General features: G+C 54.7%; 1 protein-coding gene across 2 annotated transcripts in view; it reads right to left on the reverse strand.

Moving 5' to 3' along the window:
• Kcnip3 (potassium voltage-gated channel interacting protein 3) overlaps positions 1–16,784 on the reverse strand; it is an 80,789-nt gene extending 64,005 nt beyond the window's left edge. Inside the window, exons 1-2 of one of the 2 annotated variants that reach the window (XM_006986451.4) lie at positions 16,607–16,784; positions 6,839–7,004 (exon numbers count right to left, since the gene is read on the reverse strand). In XM_006986451.4, coding sequence (XP_006986513.1) covers positions 6,839–7,004; positions 16,607–16,621 — 181 coding nt within the window. In that variant the 5' untranslated portion in view covers positions 16,622–16,784. The remainder of the gene's footprint in view (positions 1–6,838; positions 7,005–16,606) is intronic. The other variant, XM_016005019.3, reaches the window with a different exon arrangement.
• Positions 16,785–21,106: the final 4,322 nt, after the last annotated feature.

Consider the following 21,106-nt stretch of genomic DNA (forward strand, 5'->3'; position numbering starts at 1 on the left):
TTGGGTTTGTACCCACTAGGAAGATGAGAATCTCCCCCAGCCAGCCCATCTCGCTCCAGACTTAGGAGTCCTAGAGCCTTGGCTTGGCCCTCTGAGGGGCAGGGGTCGCTATGGGGACGTCCAAGGCTCAGAGACTGATCCTGCTTCCACACCCCCAGTGCTTTTATCCCTGCCCCCAGAGGAGGGGCCACGGTCCCCAGTCCCCCCCAATGGCATCTTCCAGCACCTGGTTTCCCTGTCCCAGCAAGGCAACCCTCACCTCGAGCCAGGTTCCCGGAGATGAAGCGGAAGAAGAAACTGATGAGGTCACCCAGGTGCTTCTTACAGCCATGCTGACACTCCTGCAGTCTCGGGGAGCAGCCCTCGCCACACCCCGACATGGCGCTGCCCGGGTCCTGTTTCTCCTTGCCTCTCCCAACCCTCGGCTCAGCAGCCTTCTTTTGGGAGGAGCCCCCCCCCCCACTTCTGGCTTGTCTCTCTTTCAGTCTTTCAATGCCTCTGTTGGTCTTCGCCCATCTCTTGGCCTCTCTTGCTGTCTCCTGCTCTCAGGAAAGCGCCCTCGACTACCAGCCTTTCAGCCCTCACCCAGGATCTGCTGTGTCTCCCCGAGCCTGAGCCTGCGTGGTACCTGAGCTTATCCCCTCAGTCCCCAGGAGCTCACTCGTGCCCAGATGAGAGTGTCAGCAGCTGCAGAAAGCCTGGCTGGGGGTGGGCATCTGCTCTGGCACCTTAGGAGGAGGTGGCACCAGTGTGACTCGCAGCTCGGGGTGTGAACCTCACAGGCCCGGGGATTTTCGGCAGCCTGCTCCCACCCTGCCCCAGCCTTCGGCCTCCTCTTGACTCCTGGCTTCTACTTCACTACCCAGGCTCCCATCCGACCTGAGTGTCTGAGAGGAAGACAATGGAGAGAGGAAGTGGTCTCTGTGGTGAGGACAGGGGACAATCCAGAGCATGGCTGGAGCACCTAGTAAATGCCATACATGCTGAGGTCCTCTGGCTACCAAGGAGGCACCCAAGTCATCCAAATGGCCCTGTGAGCTCTGTGTGATCAAGAGTGACAGTTCTGGGGGCCTTCTCTGAGCTTCTGCTTATAGACATCAGGATCTGTCAGAAGGAGACATATGCCCAGTAAGAAACTGCTCTTCTAGGCCTGGGAATGTAGTACAGTCAGGAGAATGCTTGGCTGGCATGCATGAGGCCCTGGGTTCAATCCCCAGCACCGGAAAAAAAAAATAGATGTGGTGGCTCACACCTTTAATCTCATCACTCTGGGGTTGGAGACCAGAGGACCAGAAGTTCAAGGTCATCCCCGACTACACAGCAAGTTTGAGGCCAACACCGAATAGCTGAGATCCTATCTCAAAGCAGAACAGGAAAACAAGAGCGCCATTCTTCCATGTTCCTTGCGGTCTGTGTGCCTTAGTTCTGGCCAGTGAACACAAACAGTCTTCTAGAACTCTCTGCGCTTGTCTTACTTTACTGACACAAGCAGCAGCACTGTCTCCTTCCACGGGACGTTTCCTTCCCTTTGCCTGGGATGATGTCATAATTGCGACTGAGCAGGGAAGGGCTGAAGAACCACGCTTGCCAACTTTGGTTACTTCTGTCCGAACTCAAAGGGAGCTGCTGTTCCTCGGGGCTTCTGTTACAGACAGATGCAGGCGAGTCAAGTTGACTCCCGGAAAGTGAAAGGGGAACTGTCGTGTGTTGCACACTCTACCAGGCGGAAAAAAAAAGCGCAGTATTTGGAGACACTGGTCGTGTACCTGCTCCTGTATGCTGCTCCGAGCGGTGGACTGAGCACACACAAAGGCTTCGCAGCAGGCCCAGCAGGCAGTTCTAGCCTTGGGTGGGTGTATTGACCCAGCATATTCAGTAACTGCAAAAACTGTGTCTAAGGCAAGTTGTGACACCCTCGGGGACCATGCAGGTCCCAACAGGAGAATGGCATGCACTCAGTTTTCCAGAAAAACATGTTTCTTTGACAATATTTTTTTCCCTTTGCATACAGCTAGTTGCTGGCTACCGGGCTGTTGTAGACGCATTGAAGACTGTAGGTGCCTGGGTGCCGTGCGCTCTGGCTAACCGCCAGGAACTGGGCATCTACCTCTAGTCCCAGGCCTAGTGGGTTGTGTGTGCATCTCTTTATCACCACGTGTACTGATGTGGTGAGGTCCAAGCCAGGGCCGACTATGCAGGGGGTGGAGCGGACAGGTAGGCAGGCAGCCCAGCCTACTGCTGCTTTGACGATTTCCCACAGGAGTCTCTTAGACTGTTTAAGGAGGGAAATCACATGTGATTGACAGGCAGAGGGGCAGGAAAGGTGCCACCAAGCAGTGAAGCCCCTCAGGGCAAGAGTAGTGGAAAGGGACATCTTCCCTCTCTCCGTGGTGGTGGGGAGAATGCTGGGCACAGCAGCTTCGCACGCGGCTTCATGCACTGCCTGGAAGGAGAAGCGGCCTGAGAGAGCGTTTGCCATTGATCATGGCCTGTGGTTAACCATGGGGTCAGGTGTCAGGGAGGTAGAAGGGGCATGGTCGGAGAAGGACCCATTTGGGGGATGAATCCTTCCTAAATGCTCTTGAGAGGGTGCCAGGGCTTGGCAGGTGCCTGGCAGCCTAGGAGCTAGGTGGCTTCTCCTTCTAGCCACTTCAGCACCTGCACATAAACAAAGTACCATTTATCCCCTTTGACTTACATTACTGGGCATTCAAGGGAAGAGCTGCCTCTTCCTGGCAGCCGTGGGGGCTGCAGCTGGTGTCATGTGCCCAGCCAGCCGGCAGGTGGCAGCCAAGCTCAGTTGCATCTCTCGATTGTAGACAAGGGGCAACTCTTAAGCCTCGCTAGGGTTGCCTAGCCCCTGGTTACTGACCCTCCAGCACTCCCGCTGCGGTGCATACCACACACAGAGATCACATACGTCACTGTCATTGGCCAAGGGGTTTGCTCTTCCATTCTTCCCCTCTCGCCACTCCTGGCACAGCTGGAATAACAGAGGTGCCTACTAGAGAGTGGGAATGGCTGGAAGCTGCTGCAAGATTCAGGCACGGTGGTACAAGGGACACGGCACTGAACATGATCTACCTCTCTGTCCAGAAGGTGGCACAGGGACCAGGTGAAGCCAGGAGGTGGTCCTTCAATCACCCTACCCACTCAGTACCTCCCTTGCCCCCAATTCTTTGGGTTCCAGGTGAGAGAATTTAGATTCCGGAGGGAGAAGCCCCAAGGGGAGACACCCATGGGGCTGTTGCCCCAGAGGCTGGGATGTTACCTGGCTCCTTTGGGATACTCTTATCAGTTAGAGTGTATGGGCCCCCTACACAGAATAGCAAGGAGGGTAGTGTCTCAGCTCCGTGGCTTCTCTGGGAATCCCAATGACACCCATCGACGGGGATCACAGTAGCTCCAAAGCCAGTGTAGTCTTCTAAGGAGTGAAGGCTTGGTTTGCTCTCTTGAGAACTCTGGGACTCTGGAGTGGAATTGAGTGGATTAAAGATGGCCACTCTGTGCTGCTGCTCAAGGAGCATGCAGTCCACCTGTCCTCTCTTGAATCTGAACTGACCCTGTGACCTGAATGGCTGATGAGCCTGTGGGCCTGCACTCCAGGGGAGGGGTAGGAGCGCGTATGTCCTCAGTTCCGTGAATGGTGGTGTTGTGCGGCAGGGAAGCAAGCCCCGCTCATCACGGGGGTGGGGGGGCATCTCCCACGGTGGCCGCTGGACCTGAGCTTCATCACACACTGGTTCCCTGCTCCTCCAGAGCTGCTGTGACTTCCCCAGAGCCAGGGTCTCTGCCTTCTGCTTAACTCAGGCTGCCAGGACCCCGGGCCATTCTGGGAAGGAGTTTATTCTAAGTCAGATAATCGAAGAAACCCAAATCTCACAGGCCTCCTAGGGAGGCAGACTGGAGAAGCAGGTCCGTCCAGTGGGTGGCATCAGCTACACCTGAAACCATGCCTCAGAAGGCACTCGGCCAGGAAGGGCCACCCACAGAGCAGGCCAGAGTCACAGTTCTGGCGCACGGAGGAGATGTCCCTGGGGCCCTGGAGCGGGGATGGGTGCTTCTGGGTGGGAGGTCAAGCCGCCTGCCCTACCCCACCCTCTGGGCCCATGCATCTTAGAGACCACTGTGCTGTCCCCCTCCTAACTCCATCTTGGGCAGTCCCCCTCAGGGCGCAGCCACAACTGGACCAGTCCTTGTACCACCACGTCGAGGTCCCTGAGTCTTGCCCATTCTGTGTTCAGGTCCCAACTCACTCAAATCTTGGGGACGCTGTGCTGGGCCTTGACCTCCACTTTTGGTCATCCCAGATATCTGTTCTTCTGATCCTACTGCTGAATGGAAAAAACCAACAACAAGGACAGTGTCTGGGCCACTGGGCTGCCACAGGCACCCGATGCTCAGGATACCGTGGCAGGCCTCCCTGGACATGTGACGGAGATGCCCTGAATGCCGCTTATTGTTCTGTGCAGCCGGAGCCGAGAAGCCGACTCATCAACCAGAGCACGGCGTTTCACATGCACGAAAACCTCCAGTGTGGACACACCAATGGTGTCCTCCTTAAGGGACGCAGATGGATGTGTTTAGACGAGTAACTGAGGCCCGCCCAAGGGAGGCAGGACATACGGGGTCTGATTCCTCAGTCTGTGGTATCCCTGTTCCAATCTCTGGAGAACCCGATGAGCCGTTTAATCTCTTTTAGTACCTGTGGACTCCTAGTAAAATGAAGCAAGAGATGGGCTGCAGGACCTGCTTCCTGTGACTTGCTTCCCATCCATCATACATATCTCCTTTCAGTGCCCAGCAACTTCTGATAAACGTGCCCATCCATGCAAACACAGGCTGGGCTGGACTGGTCCATGCTGTCCTGGCCCTACCCACTACTGAGTACCTTTGAAGGGAGTGACTGGGAAAAGGCCCTGCCCTTTAAGAAGCCACCCTGAGCCGGGCGGTGGTGCACACCTTTAATCCCAGCACTCAAAAGGCAGAGCCAGGTGGATCTCTGTGAGTTCGAGGCCAGCCTGGGCTACAGAGTGAGTTCCAGGACAGGCGCCAAAACTACACAGAGAAACCCTGTCTCAAAAAAACAAAAAACAAACAAACAAAAAACAAAAAAACCCAAACTAGAAATTACATATAGGACTAAATAAAAAAAAAATCTTAAAAAAAAAAAAAAAGAAGAAGACGCCATCCTGCCCTTGGAGTGGCTGCTCCCATCCTGTGGTAACCGCAGACACACCCTGCTTGCTTTCTCCACCCAGCTCATCATGCATTGCCATCACAGATCGTGTGTGCACATCTGGATGGTGTGTGCACATCTGGATGGTGTGCTGCCCCATCCAGAACCGCTACTGCCCAGTAACCGGTCTGCGGGTCGAAGAGGTCATCATGAAGGAAAACAGAGGACTCCAGCAAGCCCTTGATTCTAGCTGTCACTCAGAATGACAGATAGTGGGGGGACTCTGAGTTTGAAGGGGACAGAAAGATGAGCCATCTAGGGGAGAGCTGAGTCCCTTGGACACACTCAGAGGCCACACAAAAGTGCCACACTGTGGTGGTGGCCACTGTGGTGGAGGATGGGAAACACTTCAGCCCAGTGCAAATCACACAGCACTGTGAGGGTAGACTCAACACATTCTGCGGCCTGCGGGTCCACAAAACAGCTAAGGGGGGCATGAAGTCTCCCCACATGTTCTAGTGCTTCTGCAGGAAAGGTTCAGGGACAAATGTCAGCTAACAGTGACAGAGAAGCACACAAAGGCTCTTGCGGAATGGAATAGAGCAAAGAGCTACTTGGGGTGGGCTTTGCAGATAAAGATGGAGTCTTGGGATGCAGCAGCCCTGTTCCCCCATGCAGATGCATGTGCAGGCCACTGTGCTTGCTACCTCCGTTCTACCTCGTGAGCACCAGCCAACCTGGGAGGCTAGGAACACGGACTGTGCCCATTGTCTGACAAAGAGACTGAGGCTCCCTGGCTATCACACAGCAAGAGAACTAGTTGAATTGTTTAAGAAAACGTAAAGCAGGTCTCCTGGCCAAGCACGCACCTTGTCCCAGTGACAGACTCTCACACATGCATCTGCGCCATCAAATACATATGTGGTATGGGGAAGGACCTTGCAACGGATCTTGGCATGCTGGTATGGGGCTGCACTTCCACTTGCATGGTGCATGTACACGCTTGTGTATGCACACTCACGTGTGCAAAGGTGTGAGTGTATATGTACAAGAGACTGCAGGGGCCCTGTGAGGTTGTCTCTACATTTTCTGTACTATCACTCCTGGCAAATACCCCAAATAGCCGTGAATAAGCACAGTACAGTTCTTGCTGCCAACCCCAACTCCATCCCCATACCATGAACACTCCAGAATGCTAACTGCAGTTTCTGGGTATATGGGGCAAGACCCAGGAACAACTAGATTAAGGTATTTTACAGCTCTGCCCTGTGGGTGGGTCCAGAGCCACCCACAGGTAGAGAACTTAGAAAGGGCGTGTGATATGTTCAAGCCAGCTCCACAGGTGAGTGCTGGGTGAGGCAGAGCCTGGCTTCATAGCCTCCAGCCTGCCTCCATATCCCAGCCACTCTGTGGAAAACCTGTGTACGATCCCAGCCCTCAGTCTCCATGTGCTGTGGTTCCGCACTACAGCCCTGCACTAGAGCTCAGCTCTATGCGGAACAAGGCATCAGTGAGAAGAGGATTTGAATGAACAGAGACACTATTTCCCAACAGAGGTGGAGGTGGTACGGTCCAAGGTGGCCTCTGCGGCCTCAGGAGGGACGGAACTCAGAGCAATCTATATACTCTCTCTCTCTGGATCCGTCATGCTTGTCCTACCTGAGCCTTGTGGGGCAGCACTGGACAGGATCCACTTGATTAAGCAGCAACGCATCAGGGCCTGGCGGGTGAACCGTGGCCTCTGCCACGTGATGCCTTCCTTTTTGCTCAGCGGTATGCGCCCGGGGTCTCCAAGGAGGCTGCCATCTGATGCCTTCATTGCTTCCTGCGGAGGGAATAGACGTGGAGGGGTTAATGCAGGCTCCCCGTGGGGACCTCCAGAAGATCCTGTAGCCCACTCTGATATCCTGGGGGAGGCCAGGCCTAACCCCATCTGGAGCCGGCTCTACGGGGCTACAGCAGTGCTGGTTGGAGGACCCCCTACACACACACACACACACACACACACACACACACACACACACACATACACACACACATACACATACACACACACCACACACACACATACACACATGCACACACACACACCACACACATACACACACATACACATACACACATACACACACACACATACACACACACACACACACACACAGCTCTGTTGCCCACCATCGCTCCATGGTTTCTTTCCATTCTGCACTCAGGCTCTGGCATAGGGTGGGTCCCCAGGAGAAGGTTCCAGAGAAGTGAGCCCAGACTTGTTCATCTTAAGCTCGCCCCTCCACAAGCTAGGCTGCCAGAGCGGAATAGTTCCTTAGAGAAGAGAGCAGGTTCACACAGGAGCCACAGTGAGGTGGGTGCACTCCTTTCTCCTAGCAAAGGGCCTTTCGGGACCTGAGTTTTCACCTGGAAATGAGCTGAGGGTAGATAAAAATCTGTGTGACCACCTGGAACACCCACCAAACTCGATGACCTAAAGAAGCATGTCCATGGCCAGCTGTCTGGCCAGCCAATTAGGGGGCTCTGGGGTTTGTTGAGAGATAGTGGGAACTGAATTTGTATAGGTGTGAATCAGAAACGGTCGGCCTGGAGCCACTGTGGAGGATTCAGAGCAGAGACATTTGTTCGCCTAGAGCAATACTGCCCTTCAGTCCTGGCTGTTCAACTGTCTGTCATCATCAGTCCCTAGTGGTGGCAGGTGGCAGCCATGACAGCGCCTCTGGGTGTCTGCTTTGCTTTGTCTATGCCCTATCTCCTGCAGTGGGACAGGTATGGTCTTGGCTCTTAGCAGTAACCCCATCATACCCTCAGCAATACCCCGACATTCCTCCCCTTCTCCAAAGCTCACTTGGCAGTGAGGAACATCGGTGTGAAGGGAAGGGGGTGCCAGCGATGTGCAAGGAGGCATCTCCCTACACAAATTGTGCTTACACACTTGCATATTCAAACACACGTATATGTACTCATGCACACATACACAGACCCGCACGCAGGCACGTGCTCACACACACCATGCCCTGGCTGGGTCAGAGGCACCTTCTACATTATTAAATATCTCATTCAGGAGAGAAATGGCCTCGATGAATAAAATCGGTATGTTGGTCAAGGAGCGGGGGCAGGGTGGGTCGGGCAGCTGGTGTTTCATTATTTCATGAATTCATTGCTGAGGACTCTGCACTGCGGAGGGGAAAAGAAACCGAGGTCCTCAAAACCGCTAACAGGGTTACTCTTACTCGTTATAAGCCCATCCCCACCCACCCCTACCCCCACCTGAAGCGCTGGCACCTGTAGATTTTTCTCTCAAATCCTAGATAGGTGTGGTGGACCCTGGGATTTCTCCCATAGGGCAGGCTGAGACCCCTCAGTGCATGCTGGGCTGAGCTCAAGTCATCTTGTGGTCACAACCCGGACAGGTGGCTCGCGCCACATTTTTACAGGCAAGAAAACTAATCCACGAGGAGTGTGGGGACATACCACACTGTAACATGGCATTCTGACTCCAAAGTTTGGGTAATCTTGGCCACAGGCTTCCAAAGGTTCATAGGACTAGGTCCCCGGAGGGATTTCAGAAGGTTTGGCTCCCCAAGCTCCCTAATCAGATCTATAGTCTCCAAAAGAACGCCCTGGGCTAGGGGGTCATGGTGCCATATTTCTCCCTGGCAGAGAGTCGGAGTGATGTCTGGACACCTGGACTGGATTCCTCTCTCCGAATGGGTGGCCAGAATTCTTTCTTTGAGCCTCTCTGGACAAAGGCTGTGACAGTTTCCCTTCTTGAGGTAGCAGAGATCTCTGAAGAGAAGGAAGAGCAGAGGAATGGAGCCAGCCTGTCCATACCTCCCCACAGAGGAGTCAAGCCCGTGGCCTGGGCCCAGCACACTGTGAGGGAGCCAGGATCAGGGAGGGGTGAGCACGGGTCATCCTCATGAATATTTGACACTTGTCTGTCTGGGAGAGGGTCTGATTGAGCTGCCCAGGAATGTTAAATAGCTTTTCTGACACCCTCTTCTTGCCTCCCAGGCTCAAAGGCATTGAGGGGAGGGAGGTGACCCCCCTGCCCCCTCACCTGTCCGGACTTCTGTGAGGGGAGGGGACAGAGTGAGGGCTGCTGGGTCAGTGAGGACAGTGAGGCAGAAGTGAAACATCTGTTTGCTCGACCCCCCCCCACTTGGAGTCCCTGATGGCTTCCTGTCACCCTGCAAATCAAACCGTGTCACGTGCCTGCCCCCAGCTCACTCTGCTCCTCACAGATTGCCTCTCTCCACAGCTCTGCCTGGGCATCTGCGGATCCCTGCACTGGACACTTGTCCCCTGGATGCTCAAGGCCACACTCAGGGGTCAGGCCCCTGGAGCACTGTTCTAACCAGGTCACTTCCATGTGCCTCCATCTCAGTCTGTTGCTACATCTCCCTGCAGCAACAGAATATATATGGACTATAGCTTATTATTCTGCCTTCTCAGGTCACTCCAGAAAGGTCAGCTCTGAGACGACTCCCGTGTGTGTGTGTGTGTGTGTGTGTGTGTGTGTGTGTGTGTGTGTGTGTACACCTGTGTAAACTGCTCTTTCTGTCATAGGTCCTGGTACCTGGAGCCCTTCACTTTATAAACTCGACCGTAAAAGGACAATCCATCCAGAAGAAAAACGCACAGACATGTCACCAAAGGGAACAGAGATGGCACATAGGCCCTGGGGAACGCCATCTTCTGCTGCCAGGGAAATGCCCATTGAAAACCACCAGGAGAGCCAGCGGGACGGCTCAGTGGCTCCAGTACCTATAGCACAAGCCCGACGCCCCGAGTTCGATTCCTACAACCCACACAAAGGAGAGAACAGACGCCACAGATTGTCCTCTGACACCTACTTACACACACACACACACACACACACACACACACACACACACACAAATAAACACATTAAAAAAAAATCATGCCTGAAATAAAAAAATAGCGACCACAGCCAGAGCGGTGCAGATGGGGACCTGGGCCGCTGTGGCCTGGCCGCTGGGAAAACAGAATGCTTCAGCCGCTCTGGAGAACAGCTCGAAGGTCCTTGGCCAATGAAGCGAACACATAGCCTGGCAATTACACGCTTGGGTGTTTGTCCCAGGTGGTTGAAAATTTATGTTCAAACAAAAACTTCTAACTGAATATTCATGGTAGTTTTATTTGTAAGAGCCCCAAATTGGAAGCAGCCAGATGTCCCTCAGTGGAGGCACGAAGAAACCAAGGTGCTAGAGTTGTCCCAGAAATTCCAAACCTTGGGAAGAGAGGACCTGGACACTCATCACAACTCGGATGAAGACTCAGAATTAAGCTAAACAAAAAAGCCAATCCTGAAAGGTCACATGCCGCGTGAGTCTATTTACATAGCGTTCTGAAGTGACAGCCTGTTAGCAATGGAGGGAGAGCAGATTAAAAGGCCAAGAATCGCATGGGGGAAGGGCAGGGGGAGAAGAAAAGTGTGGTCACAAAAAGGTAAACCAGAAGGACCTCTGGGGACAGAGCTGCCTTGTTGCGTAGGTCGTGTACCTTGATGGCAGTGATGTCCATATCACGGGTAGGATATTATGCTAGTTGGGTTTTGTTTTTTTTTTAAATAAGGTCTCACTATTTAGACATGGCTAGCCCCAAATTCACTGATTCACCTGCCTCTGCCTCCTGAGGATTAAAGGCCTTCAATATACACCCAGCTTGTACTAGTTTTTTTTTCTTTGTTTTGCTTTTTTTTTTTTTTTTTTTAAGTCAGGGTCTTATATATCTCAGGCTGGCATCAAAGTCACGGTTTACTCCTGATCCTTCTGCTTCTACCCCCCAGGTACCGAGATCGTAGACATGTGCCACCAGGCCCAACATGGTATTGTGGGAGTTTTCTCTAGGAAAAGTGGGCAAAGTGGACGTGGGGTCTCTGTCCTTTCTCACTGTACTTAGCTCAGTAAAAGCTTCCTTTGCTGATGAGACAGCTTAGTGGTGGACGCACTTATGGCCAGTCCTGGGGATTTGGTAAAGAAAAGAGGTGACTTCCAAAGATGGTACCCTGACCTGTGTACCTGTGCATGTGGGATGGAGTGGAGAGGTGAACGCCAGATGTTTAGGATGTGCTGAGGTGTGGACAGTGATATTAGGATCAGAAACCTGTTCCCATGGAGACAGAGGGAGCAGCATGCCCCTCATGCCCCTATCTACCCTGATGGTGGTCCAGCTAGGCACTAGATACTGTTGTCCCAAGAGTTCTCACCACATCAGCCCCTTGACCCCAATACCCTACTATGTGGGTCCTCACCCCACACAGGTTCCCTGAAAGCTATGGTGCCCATGGGGCAGCTACCCTGCACACTGCTTATGATTTGCAGGGAACACCTTCTCCTGTGAGGGTCTGTCTAACAAGAAGATGGAGTCAGACTATTGGGGTGCCCAAAGGTGAGAACTTTGGCAGCTAGTATAGTCCCTGGCCCCAGAGAACCCCAAATATCAGCCTGGGAAGGATTGGTAGAGGCATCCAGTGGGCATATGCTAGCCAAATGCTGCATATCTAAAGGCTGTGGAGAGTTCTGACACATTTCTATTACAATATCTAGCAGTTCTCCAGAGGTATATCTTAGGCATAAATGTGCATGCAAAGTGCATTCACACACACACACACACACACACACACACACACACACACACACACACACCACAAAAGCAAGCTCACTGCCTCATGGGTGGAAAGAGCAGTGAGAAGTTTTCTAAAAGCAACCAGGACACACTGGATGCTGGTGCAGAGGCCACACCTTGCTTTGGGCAGGTGAGGGGATCGGGGACAGGCTGGAGTTATTTCAGGGAGCAGAATGCAGAGGGAAGAGGCCCATGGCCAGTCAGCCAGAGACTTGGATGCTGGGCCCCCATGTCCTCACTGGGTGATCCTGGACCAAATACCCTAAGCCTCGGTTTCTTCATCTGCAGATAGGGATCACGGTATGCCTTCCCGGAGGAAATATAGGTGAGGTAATGCACACAAACAAGCCTCCCCACCCCGCCGTGGCAATTACCACTGTCTTCCTGGGTCCGAGTTAGGGGCTGTATTGCTTGTGTAGGGCAGCAAAGAGCAACCCCCAAAACCTAACTCGGGAACATTGTGCCTGGAGAGCTAAGTGACCATGCCCGCCTGGTCAGGAGGGGTCTGCTGCCTGGGGACCGCATCGACTGGCTGCTCGTTTTTATTAAAAACCAAACAACCCAACCCCCAAACCTCTACTCTGTAAATTAGAAGTGCAGCTAAGGGTTGGAGTACTCATCCCACCAGACAGAAATTCCTGGGCCTTGACAGGGGATGGCTGTCCAGGTTCTCGACCCCCTTCCTTTCCATGAAGACTGTCCCGAGGCCAGGGTCTGAGACAGATGTGGGGTGAGCCTGCACCCCTCCTTTTAGAGGGACTGCCTAGATGCATGCTGGCTCACCCAGCATCCACTGGTTGTTTGCTCTATTTCCATCGAATGGGACAGATGGCAGCAAGCAGTGGTGGGTGATGTGTCATGCAGGCCCCCAGGGACTGGGAAGCTCTGAGAGCCTAAGTTCTCCGCCCACTCCTGGGCACAGACAGATGTGAGCCAGGTAGTCATCCTGGCAGGGGAGGCTGAGACAGTCACATGGCCCTGTAGGTGGGAGCGTGCACACACATACTGGGAGGTACATACCTGCACATGAGCACACATGTGTATGTACAGATCCCCGGGCCTTATATTCAAGGTGCTGCAGCAGCAGAGGACAGAACTGAGCTGTCCTGGCCTTGTGTCTGGTACCTGCTAACTTGCCAGGACAAGAGCTCTCCCGTCCTTGACAATGAGGACACTCCATTAACTCAGGTTGACCTAAGCTGCTCATTGGTAACCCATCTCAGTCAGGATGCCTTCTTAGGTTAAACTCCAGCAACCAGATATGCAAGGTCCAGGCTACTATCCTTCTAGGAGATTGGTGATATGAGAACCATGGCACAGAGGGGCTAAGTAACTTGTCTGTGATCACACAGCAGATATACAAAGGAGCTAGAGCTGATCCCAGGCCCATCTGATACAGAGCCAGGGCTCACAGACCCCAGGGGCAGCCCTGAGCCCTCACCAAGTCACTTCCTTTGCAGCCAGGACTCTCTAATACCAAATAGTGAGGATTGGTGCTGACTGGCCAGTGGCTTTTCTATATACTTACGGGACATTGGGCAGAGTTGCAATAGGGTATTTCCAGTTGCCCATTGGACAACACAAGGGCCTGAGCCCATCTGGGGCCCAGGCAGTGGCTATGTTCCCAGCGGGAAGTTGGAGGCCCAGAGAAGAGGAAGTTTGCTTCAGTGGCATGGGGACGGAGCCCTAGCTAGAACTGAGTTGCCCGGGACCACTGCCCTGAGAGCCTGTCTGGAGAGAGGCTTTTACCACAAGGCCTGGCATGGGCATGGCACCAGGGGAAAGGATCTCCTCTTTGTCCCAGAAGTCACCCATAGGCTGGGGGCAGGGAAAGGCAGGGTTGACAGGGCTGGAGATGATGCCTTCTGTCTAGTGTCTCCGTCCTGCCTCACGGAGTGTGAGTGGAGCCCAAGCCTGATGGAAGGGCAGCTGGGCAGAGTGCTGTGACAGGCCAGGGTGGGAGAGCCGAGGGACAGGCCCCTCTCGGCCGGCCCCAGCCTTGCCAGCTCCCCCGGCCCCCACGCGCTCCAGCTCTGGCACTGTCACGTGGCTGCTCTGTGGTGTTCTGGGGTGTGGGCTGATCACAGCTGACAGATGCACCTGTTCAAGGGGGGGGGAACATCAGTCATCTGGGGCTGGGAGCTGGGGGAGCACTCTGAGTCACCCACACTGTGCGCACTTCCCGACGACCGGGCAGGGCTGGTCAGGGCAGAAACTCTTCCCCTCCTCCTCCTCCTCTGCCTCGAAAGCCCTCACAGAAGCCATATCTGGGAGCCTGCAACAGCTCCTGAGAATCCCAGTGAGGACCAGGGGGCCGAGGGAGCAGAGGGTGCCCCTAAAGCCAGCCCGAGTGAGCTGAACAGCTCTCCACTTTTGAGGAAGGTGAGGATAAGGGACGGGGACTGGGCTGAGGTGAGCTAAATTGCTAGAATGCTTAACCTGGTGTGGATGAAGCCCTGGGTCTTAGCCCCTGCGTGAACTGGGTACAGTGGCGCACATCTGTAATCCCACTGCTCAGGAGGTGGAGGCAGGGGATCAGGAGTTCAAGGTCATCCTCTGGCTCACAGCAAAGCCCGCTTGGGCTCTAAGAAACAGAAAAGAAAGGAGGAAGGAGGGAGCTTGGGTTCTTTCAGTCACACATCTGGATCCACAGTGCTGAAAGGGGAGGGAGGGGCTCATGCAGGTGTGGGTCACGGCTAGGGCAGAGTCGAACTTGTGCCACTAAGTAGCAGGCTAAGGGTACAGACAGGTCACAAACTCTAGAGTCAACCCTCACAGGCTGCTTGGATAAAGGCGTGCCCCTCTCCCCTGGAGTCTTTTCCTGCCTCCCACCCCCACCCAGTGCTTAGGGCCTGTGCTGTGGCAGACAGAGTTCGAATCCAGTTCCAACATGTACTACAGTCTAGGACCCGCCTCTGTTCCTCCCCTGTCGGAGTAAGAACAATACCAAGAACTACTTGCTGGGCTGCCTGAGGACATTGGCTTAGAGGGAAGGGCAGCCCTTCAGGGCTACTTCCTCCCTACCCTGTCTGGGTTCCCAGGGATTGCCTTTTCAAACAGGACAAATCAAAGCCCATCTTGCAAGATGCTGGAGAGGCGCCCAGGGCCAAAGTGATCTATGAGGACAGACACCTTGCCACCTCAGAACCTGGATGCTGTTGGCTCACTCCGCCTGACCCAGGGTTTGGCTCAGGAGGCTTGGCATTGTGGTCAGTGCCCACTTCACCCAGGACCACCATCTCTATGGACCAAGTTACGCATAGGAATCCAGGGGCGGGCATGAGATGATGAGCTACATGGGTTCCCAGGAGCCAATTTGGGGCATAGTACAGGTCACAATGGCCAAGAGAATGGCCAGATGGACTGTGGGACTCTGACCACTGACTCTGCCACTCACTCTGGTAGGGTTGGTGGTAGTTAGGAGACATCTGGAAATTAAGAGCCACCAGAGAGGGCTAAGGAAAGGGGGCTGCCCCCTGCTGGCAGACAGAGCCAACTGTGTGCACATCTATGTACATAACGCTGTAGAAATCCCTGTGTCTGTGGACACACAGAGTCCCACCGCCTGGCGCCGGGGGCGGGCGGCAGTCACGAGGTATACGTGACTGTGCTTACCTGTCTGTGAGGTCTGCGCTCACACCAGTGTTTGTGGATGCACACAGCGCATGCTGCATGCAGTATGCTTGTGATCTGAGTGTGCACATGAGTCTGGGGCAGAGGGCTGTTGATGCCTCTCCCCTGCCAGGCCAGAGGTTGCTGGGGACGCGTGTGACAGGAGAGGAAGTGTACCTTTCAAGGTGCCCTGCTCCGGGGCTCAAAGGGCTTTGTGTTTCATCTGCGCACTCTTCTGGGTGTCCTGGGCATTGGACCAGACAGGACAGGCATGGTATCCGGGACTCTGGGGCGGTACTGCCTGAAACTAGTCCCCACCCCTCTCTGGGCTGCGTGTCCTCATGGGGAGTGGGGGGCAGGAAGCCATCTCTTGGGAGGAGGGACTGCCAGATGCCAGGCCAATGTCTATTCTTCTTATAAGGCCTTGATTTCCTTATTTGGGGTGTTCAACTGGACCTGGATCTGGTCCTTCCTCCTCCTAAGCAAGACCATCCTGGACTTGTGGGCAGCATGCTGGGCTCCAGGCCAGACTCTCCGAGGGTCAACGCTAAGCTGGGGCACAGCTGATTTTTCTTGGCTCCATCCTTCCCCTCGCCTCGAAACTATTTCATGAACTGTGTGTCTGGTGCCTCTTTGCCTCCCCTCTCTCTCAATCTCCCAACAGCCCCATGGAGGTGGAGCTGCTTGTGGCCTTATTGGGGGGGGGGGGCGTCTCACGCCACTTTAAGAAGAAGGGGGTCTTCATTTACTAACTGAAGGATAATGAAATCCTTGAAAGCTTCATTCATTGGCTACCCTCCCCCCAAAGACACCCCTCTCCATGCTCCTCTGTCTTGTTAAGGACTATGAGGCTAGGTTCAGGGTCAGCTGTCCTAGCTCCTCCTCCAGGGACCTACTTGAACAGGACCAGCCACGGAGCTAACCTCAAGCTTCTCTTCTGCCTAAATCACCCAGCGCTTCTTGCATCCAAAAGAGCCACAGGACTCCAGCCTCCCAGCCAGGATGCTCCCAACCATGACTTTCCCTTATTGGGGTCAGGAGGAGTAGGGACCAAGGAAATAGGCGCCAGTGTCAAGACACTCCCTAAGTCAAGAGCAACACCCAAGCACCAGATTCCCCCAGGTCCAGGCAAGCCCCCAGCCCCTCAGCGCCTACCTTGGCCCTCTGCATCTCCGCTGCTGAAGGGAACTGTCACCAGCCTTCCCGCTTTGCAGCCCGAACAAGCCAGACTGCCTGGTCGGGCTGGCAGCTGCCTCATGCTTGCTTGGACCCAGACGCAATTGTCACTGGAGGCTTCTCCCCCGCCCCCTGCCCACTCCTTCCACCCTCCCTCTTTCCCTCCCGGGTCTTAGCTCCACCTCTCTGCCTCTTCTCTCCTCCCTCTTCTCTCCCCTCCCTCCCTCCCCCTGTCCCTCCACCCCCCAGTTTCTTTTGCTCCAGGCCTCCGAATCCTGGCCTCTCAGCCTCTCAGTGCTCCTGTCTAGAGCTCACTCGGGGTCTGTTCCGGGCTCTCATCTCTCTCTCTAATGCATGGTCCGTTCCCACCCTTCTTAGTCACAGGGCAAGCGGGGAGGTTACCCCCTCACCAGTCTCCGCCCAGGACAAAGAGGGGAGCCCTTGGGATTACATCACTAAAGTGACTCCCGGGGTCCATCCACTTCTTACTGATCTCTCCCACCCGTAGTCACCCCCGTGAAATCCCTCATAGGCCTTGCAGCATGGAAACCTTCCTAGCAAGCACTTCACGCTTCTCCAGTTTTACGGTCCTCTGGCTCTGAGGCTGGGGCCAAATTCAGGGATTCTGGGCAGCCACAGGACCTCCCCTAGATCTCTTGGATGGAAGAAGGGATCAAGGGTCCTGCGCATCCCGGGGAAGGCTCCTTCCTGCCCTACAGGAGACAAGCTCTTGAGCATTTTTTTCATCTCTGAGGGAATCCACCAGGAGCCAGGTGCCGAAACCTGTGCCAAGTTTCCCTTTTTGGCGCCCTGAGGAGCCTGCCTGTGCCAGTGGTTCCCATGGAAACAGAGCCTGCGCCAGCCCCTCCTTCCCAGAAGGCCTGGGAGCCCTAGCTTGCCCTCCCCACCCCGTCCCACCCCCTTTTTATTGAGTCAGCCAATTAGCTCCAGCTGTCAGACCCTCAGGGGCAAAAACCCGGAGGCTGTTGATCCCCAGAGGCAGGAAGCCTGTCCCCAGAGGGGAGATGACAGCTCTGTCATCTGTGCATCAGGACTTCAGTCTGGGTAAAGGATGCAGCAGACCGAGGGCTCTCTGGGAAAGGGGATGGCAAGGACCAGAGGCTTCCAGGTCAGGGCCAGTCTTCCCAGCTGTCTTCCTGGCATTAGGCAAGTTTCCCCGAGGAAGGGCAGACTGAGGTCTTGGAGTCACAAGTGGGTTCCTGAGAGAAGGGTCATTATCTCAGTCTGTGTTCATTTACCATCACTGGTAACACTCAGAAAAGCCGAGTCTTCGCCTGCCTGACAAATCAGCCATCCAGGCTGTTCCTTTCACTCAGAGCCAGTTCTGGCGAATTTTCTACCCACCCATTATATATGTCCAAGAGTCAGGGGTCAACTCGGACACTGCTTATTGTGTAATAAGCCCAGGTCTTACTCATGGCACTCTGAGGAGGCAGGGTCTTCTGAGCAGCCCAAGTCTGTACCTCCCTCCGGAGAGCCACAAGTCTCTGCTTGGCACCCTTGGCAAAATTCCACTCCTCTGAGATGCATTCCTTGGGAGTGACAGGCTGTGGCAGAGCAAGCCTAGAACAGAGTCCTCCCGTCCTGGGCCTACCAGGGAGTCAGCAACCTCCTCCTACAGTCGCTACCCAGCAGGTGCCCCTCATAAAACACAGGCACGAGGCGTCTGTGCCCTGCCAGGAGCCTGGAGTCACTTGACCCATCTTTCTTCCTTGAACTCTCTTAGGGACTTAATCAGTGCCCCAGACATTGCCAGGGCCCTTCCAGGGTCTCTGGAAGATGGAGGAATGAAAAAGAGCCAAGGCAAGCCTCCTCAAGTGGACCTCAGCCTTGCTCCGCCACGTGGACACAGGCTGACTTTCCCGAAGAGATTCTTTGGAGGTCCGTTGGACCCCAAATCGGTTTAGGATGCCAGAGGAGGCCCAGTGTGGTTTGGCAACACTTAGGCTGATGGGTTTTAGCAGGGGCTTCTTCAGGTGGGCCCGGAGGTGTGGTGGTGTGTAGTTTGCAGGAGGAAGAGGGAGGGATGACTCCAAGTTTCAGGAGGCTGTTTTCTTCTTGGTATTACACTGGAAGACACAGCCATGGGCCACTCCAGCCAGCCGGGGCCCTTTCCTCCTATCCAGGAGAGAGGTTCACACACACGACTACCATCAAGAACCTTGGCCGGAGTCTTTCGACCCATTCTCAATTCTTGCTCATGACCTCTCCATACCAGGCTCAGGTTTAATTCTTTCCTCCCCGGCCCCCTCAGACTTAGCTCTGAGGAGCACCTAGCTTCACAACTTTCCCTCAGGACCCTTCTGTGTCTGGGCCTTGCAGAGGGCCTGGGAGAGCGGGTAGGGACCATCTCTCAGGCCCCCACTGGGAAGAGGTGGGTCTAGTCTCACAAGAGCTCCAAAAATGTCTGTCGCTCTAGAAAAGCCTTCCTTCGATGCTGCAAATCTCTGAAGCGGACCCAGCCTGCCACAGCGAACACCTGGAGTCACTTCCACGCTCTTCCTCAGATCCTTGAAATCTTTCCAGACCCGGCAGGCCCAGGACACTTCCTGGGAGGGGGACAGAAGCAGTTCTTGGTCCCTTTAGGCCACACCGCACAGCTGGGCCTCTCCTTTGGCTCACTCGGGTCGGCACACCTGCCCTGAAGTGGAGGTCCCTGGGGTCAAACTGAGCTTCCGAAGGCAGGAGGCCTGCTCCCAGGGAGGTGGGTGGTCAGCCTCCAGCTCAGCGTCTTTCTGGGTTTGGTGGGGTTACAGCTCATCTTCTTTCTGTCGTGGGCAGCTCCAAGGGTTCCCAGGGCCTAGAGTTCTAGTTCCTAGTTGGCTTTCTGTTGCTGTGGTCAACAACCACACCCACAGGCAACTTGTGGGAGGAATGGGTTTATTTCAGCTTATGGTTCATCACGAAGGGAAGTCAGGGCAGGCACTGAAGCAGAAAACCAAGGAAGAGCCAGCATGGCTTCCTGGCTTGCTCTGCCTGCTTTCTTATACAAGCCACGCCCACTTGTCCAGGGCTGGTACTGCCCCAGTGTGCTGGGCCCTCTCACATCAATCACGAATCTAGACAATGCCCTGCAGACTCACACCCAGCCATTGTTGGCGACCTTCCTTCCAACCGCATCGGATCTTCCACAGGGCTGTTATGTGGTTGGGGGATCACGACTAACGAGGAGCGTCCAACACCCAGGGGCAGATGCACCTGCTTTTGCCTGAAGCCTGTTCCTTCGCCAGGCCTGGAAGAGGCCAACCATTGTGGTCCCGTGCCAGCTCCCACAGGAGCCTTCATCTGGACCAGTAACCCTCCCCTAGGCTCTGCCATTTACATATCCAACAGTGACCCTATGGAGGAGAGAAGGAAGCATCTGTTCCCTACATTCCCCACACCTCAGGAACCCCATGCACCCCACTTGCTCTCTTTTTTGAAGGGGTCGGGAAGGGGACACGGGCCACAGTAGACATGTGGTAGTCAAAGGGTAACTTGTAGGAGTTGGTTCTCCAACCACGTGGGTCCTAGAGAGCAAATTCAAGTCACCAGGCTTGGTAGCAAGCTCCCCTATCCAGTGAGCCACCTTGCCGACCCTCTTGGTCTTGTCGATGCCTCTTCCCGCTGGCTTTAGTGCAGGGAAGGCATCTCACCTCACCCTCGGCCTTAGCTAACCTCCCTCAAGTCTCCACCGACCCTGACCCCTTGGTACCCTCAACGTAGATGAGGGCTTGGCTGCCTCCACCCTAAATTCCCTATCCCCCAGCAGTCAGGACTGGGATCAGTCTAGCTCCCCATCACCCCACCTCTGTCCTCACCCAGGTCTACAACTTCATTATTGTCTGTGAGGCTGGAGAGTGTGAAGTGCTCCACATGGCGTACCTGAGATACGCAGGGAAGGACTAGCTGCCAGGAGAAACGGCTTTGTTTCCTCAGGCTGGCTGCCAGCCTCCTCGCTCAGTACGTGGCCTGCAGAGGTAAGGAAACAGTTTTGGCCCTTGGACAGAGGGAAGAGCGACACTGTCTATGATCAACCCTGATCAGGACCTCAGGTTGGTCCCAGGGAATTCTGATGGGCACTGGAGTGTCCCCAGCCTTGGGAGATCGCTCTGGGTGGATCTCGCCCATGCCCAATCTCTGTGCTGTCCTTTTCTAAACCGAGTACTAAAGGCACGCCTCGCTCTAGACTAATACACAGCGCCTAGCTCAGTGAATAAATGTTTGTTCCCTCTGCTCCAGCCCCAGCCACGTGGCCCTCGCTTTGTACCCCCTGAGTGGCTCACCCGCGACCTCAGATGCCCTCACCCACACGGTGCTTCGTTGGCAGAATCTGCCACAGGGTCCTGTGCTGAGGAACCAGGTGGAGATCTAGCGGAGCTCGCAGGGCCCTCAATCTGTCATCCCTCCTGCCACAGGGACACCAAGGACATCTGACTCAAACCTCCCTGGAGTCAGGGCCTCCCTCCCAGGTTCCCA

Source organism: Peromyscus maniculatus, chromosome 4 (genome assembly GCF_049852395.1).
Source record: "Peromyscus maniculatus bairdii isolate BWxNUB_F1_BW_parent chromosome 4, HU_Pman_BW_mat_3.1, whole genome shotgun sequence".
In the NCBI taxonomy this organism is placed as follows: domain Eukaryota; kingdom Metazoa; phylum Chordata; class Mammalia; order Rodentia; family Cricetidae; genus Peromyscus; species Peromyscus maniculatus.